Source organism: Triticum aestivum, chromosome 5B (assembly GCF_018294505.1).
Source record: "Triticum aestivum cultivar Chinese Spring chromosome 5B, IWGSC CS RefSeq v2.1, whole genome shotgun sequence".
Lineage (NCBI taxonomy): Eukaryota > Viridiplantae > Streptophyta > Magnoliopsida > Poales > Poaceae > Triticum > Triticum aestivum.
In genome coordinates this window covers 627,675,662-627,696,553 of record NC_057807.1, presented here as the reverse complement: position 1 = coordinate 627,696,553, position 20,892 = coordinate 627,675,662, and the positions used below count along the sequence as shown (strand labels likewise).

General features: G+C 41.7%; 1 protein-coding gene and 1 long non-coding RNA gene across 2 annotated transcripts; one reads left to right on the top strand and one right to left on the bottom strand.

Moving 5' to 3' along the window:
• The first annotated feature begins 4,780 nt into the window (after positions 1 to 4,780).
• On the top strand, positions 4,781 to 8,325 carry LOC123117241 (uncharacterized). Its single transcript, XR_006457316.1, has 2 exons — positions 4,781 to 5,313; positions 7,667 to 8,325. It is a non-coding gene; the product is annotated as an uncharacterized lncRNA (long non-coding RNA).
• A 1,185-nt stretch (positions 8,326 to 9,510) lies between these two features.
• Positions 9,511 to 14,293, bottom strand: LOC123113762 (uncharacterized). The gene is made up of 8 exons (XM_044535067.1): positions 13,917 to 14,293; positions 13,540 to 13,656; positions 12,145 to 12,653; positions 11,252 to 11,956; positions 10,963 to 11,166; positions 10,678 to 10,871; positions 10,067 to 10,582; positions 9,511 to 9,811 (listed from the first exon to the last, which is right to left on the bottom strand). Exons 4-7 carry the CDS (start codon positions 11,565 to 11,567, stop codon positions 10,067 to 10,069), a joined length of 1,230 nt encoding a protein of 409 aa, XP_044391002.1. The 5' UTR covers positions 11,568 to 11,956; positions 12,145 to 12,653; positions 13,540 to 13,656; positions 13,917 to 14,293; the 3' UTR covers positions 9,511 to 9,811.
• Positions 14,294 to 20,892: the final 6,599 nt, after the last annotated feature.

The following is a 20,892-nucleotide window of genomic DNA, read 5'->3' as shown; positions in this document are numbered from 1 at the left end:
CAAGATAACATTTCAAGAATTCTCAAGCATCTAAGCTTGGGGATGCCCTGGTACGCATCCCACGTTTCTTCTTCAATAATTATCGGTTAGTATCGGTTGAGCCTAAGGTTTTGCTTCTTCACATGATGTGTGCTATTCTTAGAATGTCATTTTGTTTTGTTTTTGCTTGCTGTTTTAATAAAATACTTAGATCTGATTTTTTTTAAATAAAATAGAGTCCTCAAATAGTTGCCAGGGAGGCTAGGTAAGCGGCACTCAAATCCCGTCAAGGAATCTCTTTTCTATGGAATTGCTCTAGTGCTTCACTTATATCTTTTTGAGCATGGTGTGCTTTAGTATTTTTGAAGAAATTCTCTCTTGCTTCACATAAATTAATTTGAGAGAAAGAAATATTATGCTCGTGATCTTCACTTATATTTGTTTGAGCTTATCAAGATCAACACATGAAAATTAGTCCCAAAGTGATAGAGATCCAAGAAGGATATAATAAAAACTTCCATGAAGATCATTGGACAAAATAAACTTGATTCCTTGTAATTATATTGAGATATGATGATGTGATATGTGAGTCATGTTGATGAGTAATTATGCTTTAGTAAGAATGTTGGTGTTAAGGTTTGTGATTCCCTATGCAAGCACGAAAGTCAATAGTTATGCAATGAAATTACATCCTACTTGTGGTGCATTATTCGGTGTTAATTATGCTCAATGCTCGCTTATGAGATTATTCCTTTCTCGGTTGGTCGCTTCTCAATCTTTCGCTAGCCTTCATTTTGCACTAAGTATGATCACTACTTGTGCATCCAAATCCTTTAAACCAGTTTTGCCAGATGAGTCCACCATACCTACCTATATGCGGTATTCTTTTGCCGTTCTAAGCAAATTTGTATGTGCCATCTCTAATTTTCATAATAAATTTCTCTTTTGTGTGCTTGTACCGCTCGCGAGGTGGTGAGGGGTGGCCAATAATTTCCATACTAGATGTGTTATTCTCATGATGAGTGTTTATTCACTTGTCATTGCACGAGAGTAAGGCAAAGGTATTAGGGATGCCCAGTCCCGAAATGAAAAATGAATTTACTTTATGCTGTCAAATAATGAATTCCTTGGAAAGTGTTGGTATGGAGGGCACCCATGGATACGGTTAGCCATGGAAAGTGAAAGTATGGTGCAAAAAGGAATAAACTATATTTTCTGTTTGGGAACCGCCTATGATATATCTAGCATGGAAAGTGTTGGGAGCTCTAAGTCGTTTTCGATGGTGGGAAAAGTATGCCTCTAAAAAAAAATTATCTCTCAATTTTTATTTTGAGCTCTGGCACCTCTACAAATACATACTTCCCTCCGCGAAGGGCCTTCCTTTTATTTTATGCAATTTTTATTTTTAATTTGAGTCTCCATCTTATCTTATAAAGCACCAACTAGAAGGCACTATGATCGTACTTGAGCATTGGGTGTAGCTAATATGCGAGTGTGCTTCATGAATGGATCAATGATTGAGCATGATGGGCTAGGGATAACTTATTTTAGCGTTGATATTTTGGAAGACATTGTTGCTTGTTGGTATGCTTGAGTATTAAAGTCCTCATGTCAAAATTAGACTATTGCTTTGAACCATATAAAAGTCCAAATGTCCATGCTACAAAGAAAAGAATATATGATGAACATGTTAGGCAGCTTTCCACATCAAAAATTCTGTTTTTATCATTTACCTACTCAAGGACGAGTAGGAATTAAGCTTGGGGATGCTGACACGTCTCCAACGTATCTATAATTTTTTATTGTTCCATGCTATTATATTATCATTCTTGGAGATTTTACAATCATTTTATAGTCATTTTATATTATTCTTGGGACTAACGTATTGACATAGTGCCAAGTGCGATCTACTATTTTTTGCATGTTTTTTACATCACAGGAAATCAATATCAAACGGAGTCCAAACTCCGCGAAACTTTTTATGGATTTTTTGTGGACCAGAAGACCAACAGTGGGTCAAAGAAGCACCTGGGGGTGCCTCGAGGGGGGAACAACCCATCAGGGCGCGCCTGGGCCCCCAGGCGCGCCCAGGTCGGTTGTGCCCACCTCGGTGGCCTCCCGCACACCTTCTTTGCACTATATATTCCCAAATATTCTGAAACCCTTCGGGGTTAAAATTGCTTTTGGTGAAATGACGATATGCGGAGAATAAGGAGTGACAAGACCCTAAGCTTGGAGATCCCCAAGGCACCCCAAGTTAATATCCAAGGAATATCCAAGCAACTAAGCTTGGGGATGCCCCGGAAGGCATCCCCTCTTTCGTCTCCAACATTATCGATAACCTCACTTGGAGCTATGTTTTCATTTGTCACATGTTATGAGTTTTGCTTGGAGCATCAATTTATTTTGTTAGGATTTGCTTGCTGTTATTTAGAATAATGTTTTTCATCTTTCTTTTCAATAAAAATGTCAAGCATAGCATTTTCCACGCTTATCTTGCAAGTATATGAGTTGCTGTTTCAAAACAGAAAGTTTATCGATGTTGCAAAAATTCCCTAAGTCAGAATGTGATAAAACGTTGAAACTTTTTGCAAATTGATCTCTAATAAATTTTATACAGTATGGCAAATTTCATAACTTTTGGAGTTAGGGAAGTATTGATACTCTTGCATTCTTTACAGACTGCACTGTTTTGGCAGATTGCTGTTATGGTTGCATTGTTTGCATATGTTTGCTTGTTTAATGATTCTATTCGAGGATAGAATTATTAAATATGCAGAGGCATTTAGTATGTAATATTGAATAATAATTTTAGTGATTTGCTACAGTAGAGAATGATAAGGTTTTTGCATTAGTTTATACTAACTTATCTCATGAGTTCTTGTTTAGTTTTGTGTTGATCAAGCTTTTGAGATTTAGGAAAACTGTGATATGAGAGGAATTAAGGAGGCGCAAAAGCTGAAGCTTGGGGATGCCCAAGGCACCCCAAGATAACATTTCAAGAAGTCTCAAGCATCTAAGCTTGGGGATGCCCCGATAGGCATCCCACCTTTCTTCTTCAATAATTATCGGTTAGTATCGGTTGAGCCTAAGTTTTTTGCTTCTTCACATGATGTGTGCTATTCTTAGAACTAGCAAAGTGGCCCGCTCGATGCGCGGGCTAGGTTTTATAAAAGTTAATGTATTCTTTAAACACATATCCAATAGTTCTCATTTTTGTGTGGAGGCATGGGTAAATATTCGAACACTCTGCAAGCTTGACATATTATTAATCATTCTAGTGATCTTTTAATGAAAGTGGTTTTTTGAATTTGGTAGACGAAGTTAGTTTGCATTTATATATATATATATATATATATATATATATGCATTAAAACTATAGTGTTAGGTATTTGATTGCATGATCATTTGATTTAGCTATGTTAGGAAACATGCACTAATCTAGACCAATGTTGGCTCATGTTTTAACTTAAGAAAAGTTTGCTATAACATTGCGGACACTTTCTAGAAAAGGCAATGTCGAGACTACTTATTTAATGTACATGACGACTATGGTTTCATGGGTCCTGCCGTGTTGGTCCTTTACTTTCCCCTTTCTGTAGTGTTCTTCTCTTAGTAGCTCCCAGCCATGGAAGTAGCCAATCCATCATGGATCCACAATGTGGGAGGATCACTCCGAAGGTCTCCTGGTTTTCCTTCTTGGTGGCCTAAGTTGGATCTACATTTTCAGCTATTTAATCCTTGGAATTTAAATACATTTATTATTTTCTTGTTTTCAAAAATCATCTCCATGCTATCTATGCCAACCTTGATTCCATACAATTCCACCATTCTTTTTTTGTGCACACAATTTCTAACTATAGTCAGGAGCAAACATATAGTTTGTCATCAAGGGTAGAGGAAACCCTTGTTTTAATATCACCGTTCCACAATTTGGTAATTTCCTTTCCCTTTAAATAAAAAGGAAGTGGTGTGAGACTAAAACATGGTATGATAATACAGTTTCTTACAATACCATCACCGATTCATTGTAACATAAACATGAGAATTGAACTACACATCTATAATACAGTATTGTGAACTTGGGCGAACGTACGCATTAACTAATAATACTCCTTGGTGTCTCCGGAAGAACACCGTAAACATGAGAATTGAACTACACATCTATATATAGTGCATTCACAAACATTTCACATCTGCCGAATCAATTATTGTAAACAAAAATTGCTACTCCAAGGTTCTTTTCTACTCATGGGAACTCTTCACTTAGCATTTAGGCAGTAACTACGTGAACATTACAATACTTGTTTTACATGCCCGTGCTAGCAGGTACCTGCAATAAAAATACAGATCTAAATTAATACTATACATACTAATAATCTAACTATTTGGTTGATAACACAATAATCCTATACACATTCCTACAGAACCCGCACTCCATTAGTAAATAGCTTTATGAAGTTCACCGGAGGTCTACTCTAGATGAATGTCAAGCGTACTGTAGAGATTAATCGAGAACACTGCTAACAGAACAAATATGGTGCCGTGTGCATAACAGATATGCTGCAACAACTATTGAACCTTTAATTCTTATAGGGAAAAGACTACTCTGACATAACTCACTCGAGCTTTCCAACACCTTCTTATTATATCGGTGTATTTGTAGGATAGGCTTCCACACATGTTCTTAGGATCTACTCCCTCTGTTCCGTAATATAGGTCGTTAAACGATTTGACGAGCAAACTTTCGTAGGCTACGATTTTCCCCGAGTTTCCCATTCTACCCCTCCGCCGACACGTTCCCCTCTTCCTCACCCGACGCCACCGACCACTCGCTCCCCACTCGCCCCCGACCTCTCTCTCTCTCGCACGACGCCCCCGCTCGCCTCTCTCTCTCTCTTGCGCGACGCCGGCCACCAGTCGCCTCTCTCTCGCGCGCGCGGCGCCACACTCTCCCCGTTGATGCGCCCTCTCTCTCCCTCTCGCCGGCATCTTGCTCCGCACCGCCGCTCACCGCTCCCCACCACCCTGGTTCACACAAAGCTGCCATTTTTATTCGCCGGCGATGCGCTTCTGGGCGAGGAGGAGCTGGATCCACATGCGCTGGTCCTCGATCTGCTTGTGGATAGGCGAGAGGAGTCGCTGAAGTGGAGCCCGAGCGGCGCCGGCGCGGGCATGAAGACGACGGCGGGAGGAGGTGGAGCCCGAGCGGGAGGACCTGGAGCCGCATCTCAAGTATTGAAGCTACCCCGGCGACGCAACGACGCTTGATGTGGAGCGGCGCTTGAGCAGCGGTCGGTGGTCATATCCACGGCGACGGCGCCGCCGCCAAAGGTACTCTTCCTCCTCTGGTTCAATTCAACCCCTTTCTTTCATGGATTAAAGCATGGAGTACATTCAGTTCAGCCCCTTGCACTGATTTGGAGGTAGCAGTAGCAATAGCACTGATTTGCAGTGATTTAGAGTAGTTGCAGTAAATCTGAATTACTCCAGTGTGCAGATTTGCAGTAAACTTGAATTACTCCAGTGTGGATTTCCACTGATTTGGAGTAGCTTTGATGCAGTAGGCCTGCTTGTTTGATCTACAGTTGGGAAGGAGATTCATAGAGGTACTGTCAGTAGCTTGTGTTAATCTTGGGCTGCTGCTGTCAGTATCTTGTGTTAATTTTGGTGCAGTAACTTCAGGAGTTATCTTGCATTTTCAGTATCTTCAGGCATTTTCTGACTTCTTAGAATTATCTCTCTTGCAACAACCTGTTTAAAGAATGAAATTGACAGTGATACTTTGTACTGTTAATATAAAGCTTTGTTAAAATTAACTTAAACCATTTTTATATTTTTAACTGTAGCATTTTTCTGTTAATTAAGATAATCTGAAACCTTTTCTTTAATTAACTTAAAACTTTCAGTAAATTTAAGATAAACTAAAACCATTTCTTTGAATTAACTTAAAATTATCTGAATCATTTGTCCTCTCTTACTCTCTTCTTTTTCAGTAAAGTGTAGGAGTAAATCAAAATGAAACATTTTCCTTTAATTAACTTGAATCTTTCAGTAAAAATTTTTTTGGCTATGTTATGAAATTTAATCTGTAGGAGTAGTTATTTGTACGGAGTAGGAGTAGTAAAATAACTTGAAACTTATTTGTAGGAGTACAATATACTGCAGGACTTGCAAGCAGTAGTGCTTGCAAGCAGTTTAGTGTAGTAGTGTAGGAAAGTTTCCCTTAAATTAGATTGCTGATACAGATTGCTGTCAAACCATTCAGGCTAAGCTTCATCAGTAAATTAGGAGTAATACAGATTGCTGTCAAAATAAGTATAAATTCAGTCAGATGTGTGCTCCCTGTGTCAAGTACTCCCTATGTTTATGTTGGCAGTTTCTGATGAAATTGTGTTTATGGTCATTTAGTAATTCAGTCAAATACTATGTCAAATATGTGGAGTACTGGAACTGGTAGTATTGTGTCATCCTCTTCTCTTCTCTGTTAACCAAACCTTTTCATTTAATTAAAACTAAGCTACTCCTCTCTTCTCTCATCAGATCAGATCAGATTAGTAGGTTCTCTTCTCTTCTCCTCTAGAGCTTCTCTTCTCTTCTCCTCTAGAGGTCCTCTTCTCATTCACTAATGGAGTACTCCTCTTTCTCTCCTTTTCTCTTCTTTCTTTCTTCTTCTCTATTCTCTTCTCAAGCATCTCAAATAAATTCAAATGAGACCTTTTGTGTTACAATTCAAAAACAACAAGGAGTTACAAATAATCATTCATGATCACAATCATCATACTCCAACACAATTCAAAAACAACAAGGAGTTACAAATAATCACAAGGATGCAACAATCATACTATAGCATCTCAAGCATTCATCACAAGCATCTCTAGCTCATCACAAGCATCCATCACAAGCATCTCAAGCCTCCATCACACGCATCCGTCACAAGCATCCATCACAAGCATCTCAAGCCTCCATCACAAGCATCCATCACAAGCATCTCAAGCCTCCATCACAAGCATCCACCACAAGCATCTCAAGCCTCCATCACAAGCATCTCAAGCATCCATCACAAGCATCACAAGCATCCATCACAAGCATCCACCACAAGCATCTCAAGCCTCCATCACAAGCATCACAAGCATCCATCACAAGCATCACAAGCATCAACCTAACTCTGCTAGTCTTCTCGTTTTATCAATCCGAAACTTATTCATTATCATCTGCCCCTGAACAATTCTCAACTTTTGTTTTGCTATGGGGATGTGGTGGTCTTGTGTCTGATCTCTTTGCCTAGTCACCAGTCGCCACACATTGAGGTTAGTACTGTACAGAGGGTAATCTGGAATCGAACAATCAAATGTTTTGCAACTCAGTACATAAACTAGTGTTACTTATGCGCCTTCTGAATTCATTTTCATGATGTTGAACATAGCACTTAAGCCATAGGGCTGGATACGAACGACAATACGCCATAGGTGATTCTGATGTAGCCTGTTTTAATTGAAGTTTAACATATTGATGTACTCCTGAAATGCTATAGTCAACAGTTAATTCAGCTAACTTGTTCAAATTATTTGTTGAATTATTGGCAGTAAACATCTCTTGAATCAAATGTTGGCACTTCTCAATTACTCTTGACTACTCTTGAATCAGTACATCTCTTGAATCACTTGAGTATTGTTTATGCTTGCAGTTCGTTTCCAGCGACAGCAAAGAGATGTACTCCATCAGAGGATCAAATGATCAGAGAGAGGAGATGAACCTAGGCACCAGCCGAACCCAGCAGCAGCTCCTGGACGTGGGAGAGGAGGAGCGCCTGCGCCTGGATGCAGTGGCCGGAGGTGGGTACGGAGGTGGAGATGGAGGAACAGCCTGTGCTCGCCTCCACCTGGGCGCGGGTCAGGAGGAGCCCCTGTGTGTGGGCGGCAGCAGAGCACCAGCTCTACTCCAGCGGCGGCAGCGCCTGGGCAGGGGGCGGAGGTGGAGATGGAGGGCGGAGGTGGAGATGGAGGTGGAGGGCGGAGGTGAGGGTGGAGGTGGAGATGGAGGTGGAGGGCGGGAGCGTAGGTGGAGGTGGAGGGCGGAGGCGGAGGTGGAAGACGATCGATCGGGATTCAAATTTTGAAGGGAGGGTATTCAGGTCAATTGTCAGCTTTTCACCTGGTTGGAACAGAAGCCCCAGCGACCTATATTTTGGTACGGAGGGAGTACAACAAAAATGTTCTAGATGAAATGGATTCAAATTTCTTGGTAAAGGAGTGCAAAGTACTGGAGAAAAATTCAAAACAAATTGAACAGAGCAAAGTTGGCGCCCCTCCACTTCTATAAGATTATTCTTTTTATTGCCTAAAAGGACTTTCTTAAAGCTAAACTGCATTAACAACAGAGAACAATGACACAACTTTGATGGAATGATGGGACGAGATAAATCCACATCTTTTTGAACTACAAACATGTAGATCGGTGCTGTTAGACTAATAAGTTGTGGTCCCCTTAGCATATAAAACTCATGTCTTGTGGCTGAATCATATAATTCTTATCATTTCTATTTTTCGTGATAGTGTCAATGCACATCTAGTACTACCATCTTGAACTCGTAATTGCATATCCAGGAAACTTAAGCAAAAATATATTTAGTATATGTTTAGTAAACCTCCAAATCGATAGGCAGCATACAAAACAGATCATCTTGTTCCTTCTGTTGTCCTAGTTGTCGTCAATTCCTCATTGTACCTCTGCTCATCTCAAATATAAATTAATTATTTGGCAAGGTGCACCTTCACTATATGTTCATCTTCATCCAAGTGGCTATACATTTCTTTATTCTGCTGGGAGCACCTCAAACCTCCTCTACATAATTCGCATCTTTCTCTATCCAATTGGTTGATCCTTTGATTTCTGATTCCAAGTGATAAAGGATGGAAAAAAGTGAAAATAACAGAGAGTAGTTCAGCTAGTCCCCGGTTCCATGAGTCACGTATTGTTGCCTCGCCCCAATCTGCACAGCAAGAGCTTATTTTCCTTGGCTGATGAACTGATTTGCATGGCGTAGTGTGGTCACCTTAATTTTCTGCATACATGTACATCAAACTTTCAAGTAGTACGTAAGAGCTATCACCAGGGACTGATCAATCAATGTGAACACCTCATGCCACCAGCCGGAGAACCCGGTACTGTAGACAGTTTTGGTGGTCAAATGCCTACACTCCACAATGTATATATGTGTGTCTTGTCCCTAACCGCGTGGGACATCCTCTTCTCGTAGATGCATCTGTGTCCGACATTGACGCAGGGTTTTGGATTTCGGTTTGCAGAATTTTTCGCCCCAGGGCGAAATGGCCGAAAATCGGGTTTTCAGAAAAATTTCGGGAAACTTCGGACGAAAAGCACAAACCAAAATTTGAATTTTGGGACGAAAAATGACCGAAATTGGAACGAAATTGACCGAAATTTGCCCAGAAATTTGAAATAGCCACAAGAAAACATGTACAAGCAAAATATAGAATCACAAAGCAGCAATTTACATGTTATACCAGGTTAGAACTCCATCTCAATGGTAAACATCGGTTCAGAGCATGATATAACATCCAGTAGTCCAGATCTACTCAATAGGCTAGTTAACAGTCCATATTAGCCCAAGGTACACACATAACAGTGCATATTAGAACTTCAAATTACAGTCCAAAATACCCACACACCAATCCCTACTACGAGTCCAAAATACACACACAATAGTCCAGATTCACAATCCACAAGTCATAGAGCAGAACTAATCGAAGTTCAAACCAGCGCCTCCAAAACACATCAGGTAGACTTCAATTTTCTTCCAGTCTTCAGTCTTGCATGAAACAAAAATGCAAATATGGTCAGAGGCTTCATAAATATTGCAATACAAAACATCAGTTATGTGTACATGAAACAAAAATGTCTAGCATTACAAATTATATAAACGGCATGGATGCTAGCATTGCAAAGTATGTCCAGGCAGTAAGCTTCTACCATGTTATTTATTACTAACGCAAAAACATGAGTGCAGTATGAAGAAAAATATACAACCAGAAGCTAGCTCATATAAGAAAAAGTAACTTGTTACCTAATAGTAAAGGGAGTTGACGTCCTTGACCTTCTTGGCTTGCCGTCCAGATCTACGATTCACCATATTTTCATCCCTTGTTACCTCAATATCATTCACTTGGCTTCGTGCATCTTTTTCAGCTTGTCTTGGCAAACCTTCTCCATCAGATTCATCATCCTCTTCTTGGCCATCATCACCATCATCAATGTCCATGGATCCATTCGCTTCATCATCATCCTCACTGCTAATGAACTCATCCTCCTCATCTTCACGTACCCTCTTTCCTTTCCTGCTAATTTCCTTCCTTCCAAGATGAGAGGCTTTCCTCCTTGAGTTAAGGCGACGTATTTCCTCCAACACAGCAGTAGCAGCATCAGATCCATCAAGGACTATATGCTCTTCATCCTCGTTCAGCCACTCCATCATTGGGTTTGATTCTTCATGCATAACTGTATCCATCATCACTGCACATGGATCAATTTCCTTCTCCCTATAACTCAGCTTCACAATATCTTCATCTTCTTCAGCACGTAACTACAATGTATAAAAACAGAACCCAAGATTTAGCAAAGTAAATACTTGTAGCATAGCTAAGTTGAGACTTTATGCATAGACCATGGCAAACATACCTTCAGGTTGTAGCATACAGAAACACTTTTGTGAAGCTTGCAGTATAGAAGGCGATTTCTTTGCTTCGTGTGGACCAAGGCAAAAGCAGTCCAATTCCTCTCATAGCCACTTGAAGAGACACACTGTGAAACAATTCTCAATGCCCACTTCTGCAAATTAGGAACTTCCCCTCCAAACTGGAACCACCACTCAGCTGCATGGTTAAAACAAAGTTAGAGATGCTGAAATGAAGTTGCAACATGAGGCAATAGAGCTAATCAATGGAGATAAGTATCGTGGTTTACTTGGTGCCATTCTTTCTGCGGAAGAGCGTGCCAAACTATGCCTAAACCTCCCACGACATTCCCTATAAGTGCTGATTTCATTGATAGCCAAAAGAGCACTCTCAGGGTCTGCTATCTTCTCGATGACATCCGTTAGTGCAGAAGCATATTCTGGAAGGTTGCTCAAATTCACCCGATAATGTGTGAACGGATCAAGGACAACAGCTGTATAAGAAAAGGAGGATCAAGAGAAGTTAATAACCATAAGAAAAAAGCAACAAAATTTCAGTTTCATTAACTTAGTATCTACCTGCAACCATTAGTGTCTCATTTTGCATATCTTCCATCCTCGGGGACACCTTGCTCATGACTCTATCTAACATCTGTGACCCACCACCAAGATGAGAACTCATCTTTTGTATGGCTGTCATCATAGTCTTCTTGAAACCAGATAGAGTACATTTCTTTTGTGTATCAGCATATCTGAGGGCTACATAGAGTGGCTCAAGCAAATCAAGAACCCATTCTAAGGCTGTCCACCACATGTTACTGGATAGCAACTCTTCAGCAAACACATGGTCCGCATCATTCTTCCAAATACTGTTCTTCCAGTCGTCGGACACCATCTATTTCCTAAATTTATCTTTCTTCTCCAAATAACTCTCAAGGAACATAAACACAGTTCCAAACCGGGTGGCATTCGGTTTAATCAGCTCACCACCAACGTTCTTCCTCATGCTATCATGTAGGTTGTTGTGATTATAAAAAAACCTACAGATTTGCTTGGCACTTTTGACTATCACATCAACCTCAGGAAACTTACCTATGTCTTTAAGCATTAGATTAACCGTGTGGGCTGCACATGGCTGCCAAACAATATGACTGAATTCTGGTTGTTCAACAAGAGTTTTACAAGCTTTCTTGTAATTTGAGCCATTATCAGTAACAATCTGAACTACATTTTCGTGGCCTATCTCTTCAACAACAACCTGTTTAATCTCTCTATAGAGAAATTCTGCAACGTAGACAAAGTACTCTATTATAAACGTTTGGCTTCCTCAACTTGAAATGCATCATGATATCAAATAAAAACAGAACAAATATGCTAGAATTAATAACAGAACAGAAATATAGAGCATCATAGTAGAAAGAATTGCAATAGTCATAATTAACCAGAAATAACCCTTTCTCAAAAAATCTAACCTGAATTTTGAGACTGGCCAGAAGCATCAATGGATTTATGGAAGAACATCCGTGTATTGCAATAGACCATGAAATTGATAAGACTCATGCCAGTAGGCCCAGTCCAGGAGTCACACATAACAGTTACACCATAGTTCTTCCAATCTTGCTTGAATAGCTTCAGCCACTCTCGAGACTCTTCATAATTTTTGTCTAAATACTTCCCATCAATCTCTTTTCCAGTTGGAATAGGAGCAGCACCAAGATTTTGAGTGATCTTCATGGCAGCCTGAAAATATGGACAGTCAGCTTTTCGACCAGCGATGTCATTTGCATGAAAAAACTTCGCCCAAGCTTGGCCAACAGCATCCCTTGAGCTGCTATCCATAGCAGTGCTGATCTTGGGTTGCATTGATACTTTGTTGCTCGACAATTGCTTGTCAAAGTAGGCTGTGATACTCTGTTTCCCAAGGGAAACACGAACACCACTGCCACTACCACGCCTCCTCTCAACTGCACGAGATACATTCCTGTAAAACATAAGTAAAAAAAGTTCAACTCAATATGTATGATGATATCAAGTAAAGCAAGAGTAAGGCATAATACAAAGAACTCTAAATGCATCATGATATAAAGTAAAACCAGAATAAGACAAAATAAAGTAAAAACAGAACATTCCTGTCTCTTAGTGACTCCCGTAGTGCCATATGAATTTCTTCATCTTTATCATCATCAATATTTATCACACCATTTCTCTGGTACATCTCATCCATCAACTCACGTTCAAATCTAAGCTTACGACTTTCCTTCTCCCTCTTCTTTTTCCTCAACTCAAGCACGGCCTTCCTCATTATATCATGCACATTTCTTGGAACATTTGGGCACTCCTTCACTTCACCTACTATCTTGCCAAGATGCTCTTTGAAGCGGGTTGCACCTCCTCCAGAATTCTTCATGTTGCAATACCGACAATGAAATCCTCCTCCGTGCTTGGGGCCATGGTTCCACACATGATGTATGTCGTTGGTCTTAAGTCCTGCATTTCAAAATGAAAGCACCATGTTAACAATGAAACGAATAAACCACTCTTGTAATAGGCAAAAACAATGCATACATTGCATAGGCAAAAACAGAATTAAACAACTAAACAAAAATAGACAGAACAGAATTAAGCACAAGTAAAAAATGCATTGGCAAAAACAGAACTAAGCAAGCAAATGGAATTAGATTTCCACAAAATATGCGTAGGTAAAATCAGCATTAAAAAACTAAACAAAACTAGAATAAGTACAAGTAGTGCTAGTAAGAAATTACAGAACAGGTAGAATTAAAATCATTTAGGTGCTTCACAAATTATAGGGGTAAAACATAGGGAACAAAGAGAAATACAAAAAGCAAGAGTAACACGGTATCAACCTTTAAAAGGTGCCTCTCTTGTTGCTGAACCATTCCTGATCAGACCATCACCTTCATCGTCTAAGTTGACAGTATCACTCCTTCTAGCATCGATGCCTACCCTCTTACGAGAGGATCCTATAAAATACCAGTGTTAGTTTTCATCAAGAAGAACTTTTACAAGCTATAGCTTACATAAGCTAGAATTAAACATCTACGTAGCATAAGCTAGCATAAACTACGCAAGAAGATCTACTGATTCAAATTAGGACGGCCGGCCGGAAAGTAAAACTGCTACAAAAGCTAGCAACCACATGTATTACGTAATCTATCTACAAACTATATGCTAACGCAAATGCTAAATAAACATGCACGCACAGTAAGGCTGAAAGGCTCACCTTGCCCAGCTTGTGCATCGGCAGCTCCAAAGCCGCTGCCCAAGTCCAGCCCCATATTCGGCCGGACGTGGCCACGCCCCATGGCTCCCTCATTGTCGACCCAGTCGCCCCCTGACCTCGATCTTCTATGGCTGCCACCGCCAACTGGGTCGCCGGCCGGACGGCTGCTGTCGAGAAAGCCTTCCTCATCCATGGTCGCGGATGGAAGAAGGGGAGAACGGACTATGGGGAGGGACAGGGAGTGGTGATCTCTCGAGGCGACGGGGAGGAGGGAGATGGGCAGAGACGGCGCCGCGCCCCCGCCTCACTCGGCTTCGTTGTCTGCAGCCGCCGCACAGAGGAGTGGAGAGTGGAGAAAATGAAATTAGGGCTACGGTAGGGTTTGGTTTGAGCTTTTATAGCACAAGGTTCTATCTATGGGTTGTACTGGACCATGGGCCGGGCTGGAAATTCAAACGAGGCCGAATTTTTTTGACCGGATTGAACATTTACCGGGCCCAACCGAAATGGGCGGATTTCGGCCACTTTTCGGTTTTTCGGTCCGAAATCCAAAACCCTGCATTGACGTCGAGGATGTCAAGAAGACTATTGCGGACGGTACTTTTTTCCAATGGCGTGTCTTTCATGGTCCTGAACGTTGTCTCTTTCATGGCCTGGACATCATTGTCTATCAACTTGGCGACTATAGGCTGTGGTGAGCCGGCGGCACACATGGACTCTGCCACTGGCGGAGCTCCCCGGTGGGCAGGGTATGGCGCCTGCCATACCTTAATTTTGAGCAAATTTTTTTTCAATACTAGTATGCATCGATCGTGTACGTAGACGCTAGCAAAATATACGCTACTGTCGCTGTTAACGGGCCGCGCAGCGAGCGACTGCGACCTGATGGGCCAACAGGCAACAGAGCCACAGAGGCCCGAGGCATCGAGCGAGCGAGCGGCGGCCACGAGCAGAACGCAATCGACCAGACCAGAGGCGACCGCTCTATTCTATCCCCACCCACGAGGCCACGCACACCCTAACCCTAAGCTAGCGCGGCGGCGGCGGCGGCTGGCCAGGTCGCCAGGAGCGGGCGGGGCAGGCAACGGCGGGCAGGGAAGGCAACGGCGGCGGCTGTCTAGGGGGCTAGAGGAGGGCGGCACCGCGGCAGCAAGAGGCAGCGGCGCTCTGGGCGCAAGCGGCAGTGTCGCTCTGGGGCTCTGGGTCATTCAGGTACGAGAAAGTCAAGTGCCATTCGAAACGCTATGAATTTCTTGTCCACTGAAGCTGGATACTCCTTCTTAGTCCAGCACAGTCCCGGCCACTTCTTACTCCAGCACAGACTGCACAATCCCGGCCAGATTGCCCGGAGATGGAAAGGAAGAGGAAGGGAACAGGAAGCCCAAATGAAAGGGGAGGAGGTGATTTTTCAAATTTCCTGAAATTTTGTAGCAAATTTTAACAGTAGCTTGACGTCTCAAATTCAAGCAGATTGTAGTGACATATTAATGTTGTGAACATTCTGGTTGTGAATTGCAGATTTGAAAAGATATTTTGAAGTGCTTGGTAGTGGCAGCAGCTCGAAATCAAACCCAAGTACCCGTGAAAGTGTCAATGTTCCGGCACATGCCACTCATCAAGATCAAGCGAGTTCGGTGGAAGTAGAGCATGAGAATTTAATGCAAACTGAACAAGTGGAAGAAACTGCAGACTCTCTTGAAGCTATAGTGGAAGAGAATGTTGAAGTTCATGGAGTTGAAGGTATATCTGTTTTTAGTGAAGATTACATAAATGGTGATCCTGGACTTCGCATTCCACTTGATAGATTTGCCACCAACATTAGAGATGATGTTAGATTTGCTTATATACGTATGGGTGCAACTCGACCAACTAGTTGCACTTTCCCCCCAAATAAAGATGGAAGATGCTTCCGGCCACAATGGTATAAGGACTTTGATTGGTTGGAATATAGTGTAACAAAGCATAAGGCCTATTACTTCTATTGTTATCTTTTTAAGCATGACCGAATGGATGATAAATTTGGGCATGATGTTTTCTCCAAATTGGGTTTTGATTGTTGGAAAAATGCGGTTGCAGCATTCCGTAAACATGTTGGTGGGCCATGTAGCATCCACAATATTTCAAAAACAGCATGTGATGATTTTAAAAATCAAAGGGCAAGTGTGAAAAGTAAAGTTACAACTTACAGCAAAGGTTCACTAGTCAAGTACGAAACTCGTGTGGATACATCTTTGGGCATTGTAAGTTATCTAGCATTGCAAGGTGAACCATTTCGTGGGCATGATGAATCAAGTACTTCTTTGAACAAGGGGAATTTTTTAGAGTTACTTGATTGGGTGAAAGAAAGAATTCCAGAAGTGAAGGTTGCATTTGATGAGCTATGCCCTAAGAATGCCAAAATGACTTCCGGAAAAATTCAAAAAATCCTTAATTCTCATTGTGCACAAGCGGTCACCAAAGCAATCAAAGAAGAGATGGGTGATTGTCTTTTCTCCGTTCTTATTGATGAGTGCCGTGATATATCGGTGAAAGAACAAATGGCCGTGGTAATCAGGTACGTGTTTAAGTTTTTGAAATGTCTATGTGCTTTTTGATCATTTTGTTTCATGTAGAGTGGTCAACTAATTATATGACTTTCTGTAGGTATTTGAGCAAACAAGGAGAGACTATTGAACGCTTTTTAGCTATTAAGCATGTTCCGGACACAACATCTTCTTCTTTAAAGAAGGCATTGTTGGAGGTTTTTGCTAAAATGGTCTAGTTGTTGCGCGACTACGAGGGCAAGGGTATGACGGGGCATCTAATATGAGAGGAGAATTCAATGGCCTTCAGAAGTTAATTCGAGATGAGAACCCATATGCTTTCTATATCCATTGCTTTGCCCATCAACTGCAGTTGGTAGTTGTTGCTGTTTCGAGATGCTGCAAGGGTGTTGAGGATTTTTTTTAATATGTGACCATGATTGCTAATCTCAGTACTTCATCTTGCAAGAGGAAGGATAAATTGCTTGACCAGCAAAAAGAGGTTCTTTTGGATAAGATTAAGAGTGGTGAGATGCCGACGGGAAGAGGGAAAAATCAAGAAACATCCTTGGTCAGACCTGAAGATACAAGATGGGGCTCTCATTACACAACCTTATCTCGCATTGAATCAATGTGGGATGCAGTCATAGAGGTTTTGGGCAATGTTGAGGATGATGTGCGTGTTCCATGTAGGGCTGGAGGTTTGGTTCATCAAATGGAGACTTTTAGCTTTGTGTTCATCCTGAAGATGATGCTAAAAATCCTTCGCATGACAAATGATTTGTCTCTTCTATTGCAAAAGAAGGATCAAAATATTGTTCAGGTATGTGATGAAACATGCTATATGTATCTAGTCTGCTTGATATGTTTTGTTCATGTAAACATACATGCATCTAAAATTGTAATTGTCTCATTTCAGGCAATGTCATTGGTTACGGATGTGAGAACACGTTTGATCAACTGGAGAAATAATGGTTGGAAGACACTCTTGGAAGATGTCAAAGCCTTTTGCGCCAAAAACGACATTCCCATACCAAATATGGATGACATCTTCACAAAGTGGGGGAAATCAAGAAAAGGTGGACGAAACAATGTCACGGCTGACCATTTTTTCCGCGTGGACACCTTCTATGCTGCCATAGACTCCATCACCACAGAGTTTGATCATCGTTTTAATGAGGTATCTTCAGAGCTGCTCCAAAATTTCTCTTGTCTTGACCCTAGAAACTCCTTTTCTAGGTTCAATGTGAATAAGCTTGCTAGACTCACGGAGATTTATCATGAGGATTTCTCAGATTATGAACGTGAACATATAGTTGATAACCTAGAGCTATTCATTATCCATATGAGAAGAATTGAAGACTTTAGAGCTTGTCATGATATTGCAAGTCTAGCAAAAAAGATGGTTGAACTTGAAAGGCATGTCATGTTTCCTGCTGTTTATCGCCTCATTGAGTTGGCACTGCTACTACCGGTAGCGACGGCAACAGTTGAAAGAGCCTTCTCATCAATGAAAATCATCAAGAATGAGTTGCGCAGCAAGATGTGTGATGGCTGGCTAAATGACTTGATGGTGTGTTACATTGTGCGAGAGATCTTCAAAAGTATTGATCTCAATAAAATTAAGGAAGATTTTCAGAAGGAGGGTAGGGCACTGCCATTGCCTGGGTCTTCTACACGCCACTAAATGCTTCATTATCGGTATGTTTTAGGTTGTTTTTCTATTGAAACATTCTGCAATTTCATTGTATTTGGTTATTCGTTTGTAGTGTGCACTGTTAGTGTGTATTGACTCCTTTGATTTGCATAAAGAAAAATCTTAGTGAGACTTCGCCCCACCTTAATTTTTGTTCGTGGTCCGCCTTTGGACTCTGCACCATGACCAGCATCTTCTTCAGCAATCGTATGTTGGAGGAAACCGGTGTCACATGACAAACACTGGCGGAGCTCCCCGGTGGGCAGGGTATGGCGCCTGCCATACCTTAATTTTGAGCAAAATTTTTTTTCAATACTAGTATGCATCAATCGTGTACGTAGACGCTAGCAAAATATACGCTACTGTCGCTGTTAACGGGCCGCGCAGCGAGCGACTGCGACCTGATGGGCCAACAGGCAACAGAGCCACAGAGGCCCGAGGCATCGAGCGAGCGAGCGGCGGCCACGAGCAGAACGCAATTGACCAGACCATAGGCGACCGCTCTGTTCTATCCCCACCCACGAGGCCACGCACACCCTAACCCTAAGCTAGCGCGGCGGCGGCGGCGGCTGGCCAGGTCGCCAGGAGCGGGCGGGGCAGGCAACGGCGGGCAGGGAAGGCAACGGCGGCGGCTGTCTAGGGGGCTAGAGGAGGGCGGCACCGCGGCAGCAAGAGGCAGCGGCGCTCTGGGCGCAAGCGGCAGCGTCGCTCTGGGGCTCTGGGTCATTCAGGTACGAGAAAGTCAAGTGCCATTTGAAACGCTATGAATTTCTTGTCCACTGAAGCTGGATACTCCTTCTTAGTCCAGCACAGTCCCGACCACTTCTTACTCCAGGACAGACTGCACAGTCCCGGCCAGATTGCCCGGAGATGGAAAGGAAGAGGAAGGGAACAGGAAGCCCAAATGAAAGGGGAGGAGGTGATTTTTCAAATTTCCTGAAATTTTGTAGCAAATTTTAACAGTAGCTTGACGTCTCAAATTCAAGCAGATTGTAGTGACATATTAATGTTGTGAACATTCTGGTTGTGAATTGCAGATTTGAAAAGATATTTTGAAGTGCTTGGTAGTGGCAGCAGCTCGAAATCGAACCCAAGTACCCGTGAAAGTGTCAATGTTCCGGCACATGCCACTCATCAAGATCAAGCGAGTTCGGTGGAAGTAGAGCATGAGAATTTAATGCAAACTGAACAAGTGGAAGAAACTGTAGACTCTCTTGAAGCTATAGTGGAAGAGAATGTTGAAGTTCATGGAGTTGAAGGTATATCTGTTTTTAGTGAAGATTACATAAATGGTGATCCTGGACTTCGCATTCCACTTCATAGATTTGCCCCCAACATTAGAGATGATGTTAGATTTGCTTATATACGTATGGGTGCAACTCGACCAACTAGTTGCACTTTCCCCCCAAATAAAGATGGAAGATGCTTCCGGCCACAATGGTATAAGGACTTTGATTGGTTGGAATATAGTGTAACAAAGCATAAGGCCTATTGCTTCTATTGTTATCTTTTTAAGCATGACCGAATGGATGATAAATTTGGGCATGATGTTTTCTCCAAATTGGGTTTTGATTGTTGGAAAAATGCGGTTGCAGCATTCCGTAAACATGTTGGTGGGCCATGTAGCATCCACAATATTTCAAAAACAGCATGTGATGATTTTAAAAATCAAAGGGCAAGTGTGAAAAGTAAAGTTACAACTTACAGCAAAGGTTCACTAGTCAAGTACGAAACTCGTGTGGATACATCTTTGGGCATTGTAAGTTATCTAGCATTGCAAGGTGAACCATTTCGTGGGCATGATGAATCCAATACTTCTTTGAACAAGGGGAATTTTTTAGAGTTACTTGATTGGGTGAAAGAAAGAATTCCAGAAGTGAAGGTTGCATTTGATGAGCTATGCCCTAAGAATGCCAAAATGACTTCCGGAAAAATTCAAAAAATCCTTACTTCTCATTGTGCACAAGCGGTCACCAAAGCAATCAAAGAAGAGATGGGTGATTGTCTTTTCTCCGTTCTTATTGATGAGTGCCGTGATATATCGGTGAAAGAACAAATGGCCGTGGTAATCAAGTACGTGTTTAAGTTTTTGAAATGTCTATGTGCTTTTTGATCATTTTGTTTCATGTAGAGTGGTCAACTAATTATATGACTTTCTGTAGGTATTTGAGCAAACAAGGAGAGACTATTGAACGCTTTTTAGCTATTAAGCATGTTCCGGACACAACATCTGCTTCTTTAAAGAAGGCATTGTTGGAGGTTTTTGCTAAAATGGTCTAGTTGTTGCGCGACTACGAGGGCAAGGGTATGACGGGGCATCTAATATGAGAGGAGAATTCAATGGCCTTCAGAAGTTAATTCGAGATGAGAACCCATATGCTTTCTATATCCATTGCTTTGCCCATCAACTGCAGTTGGTAGTTGTTGCTGTTTCGAGATGCTGCAAGGGTGTTGAGGATTTTTTTAAATATGTGACCATGATTGCTAATCTCAGTACTTCATCTTGCAAGAGGAAGGATAAATTGCTTGACAAGCAAAAAGAGGTTCTTTTGGATAAGATTAAGAGTGGTGAGATGCCGACGGGAAGAGGGAAAAATCAAGAAACATCCTTGGTCAGACCTGAAGATACAAGATGGGGCTCTCATTACACAACCTTATCTCGCATTGAATCAATGTGGGATGCAGTCATAGAGGTTTTGGGCATTGTTGAGGATGATGTGCGTGTTCCATGTAGGGCTGGAGGTTTGGTTCATCAAAT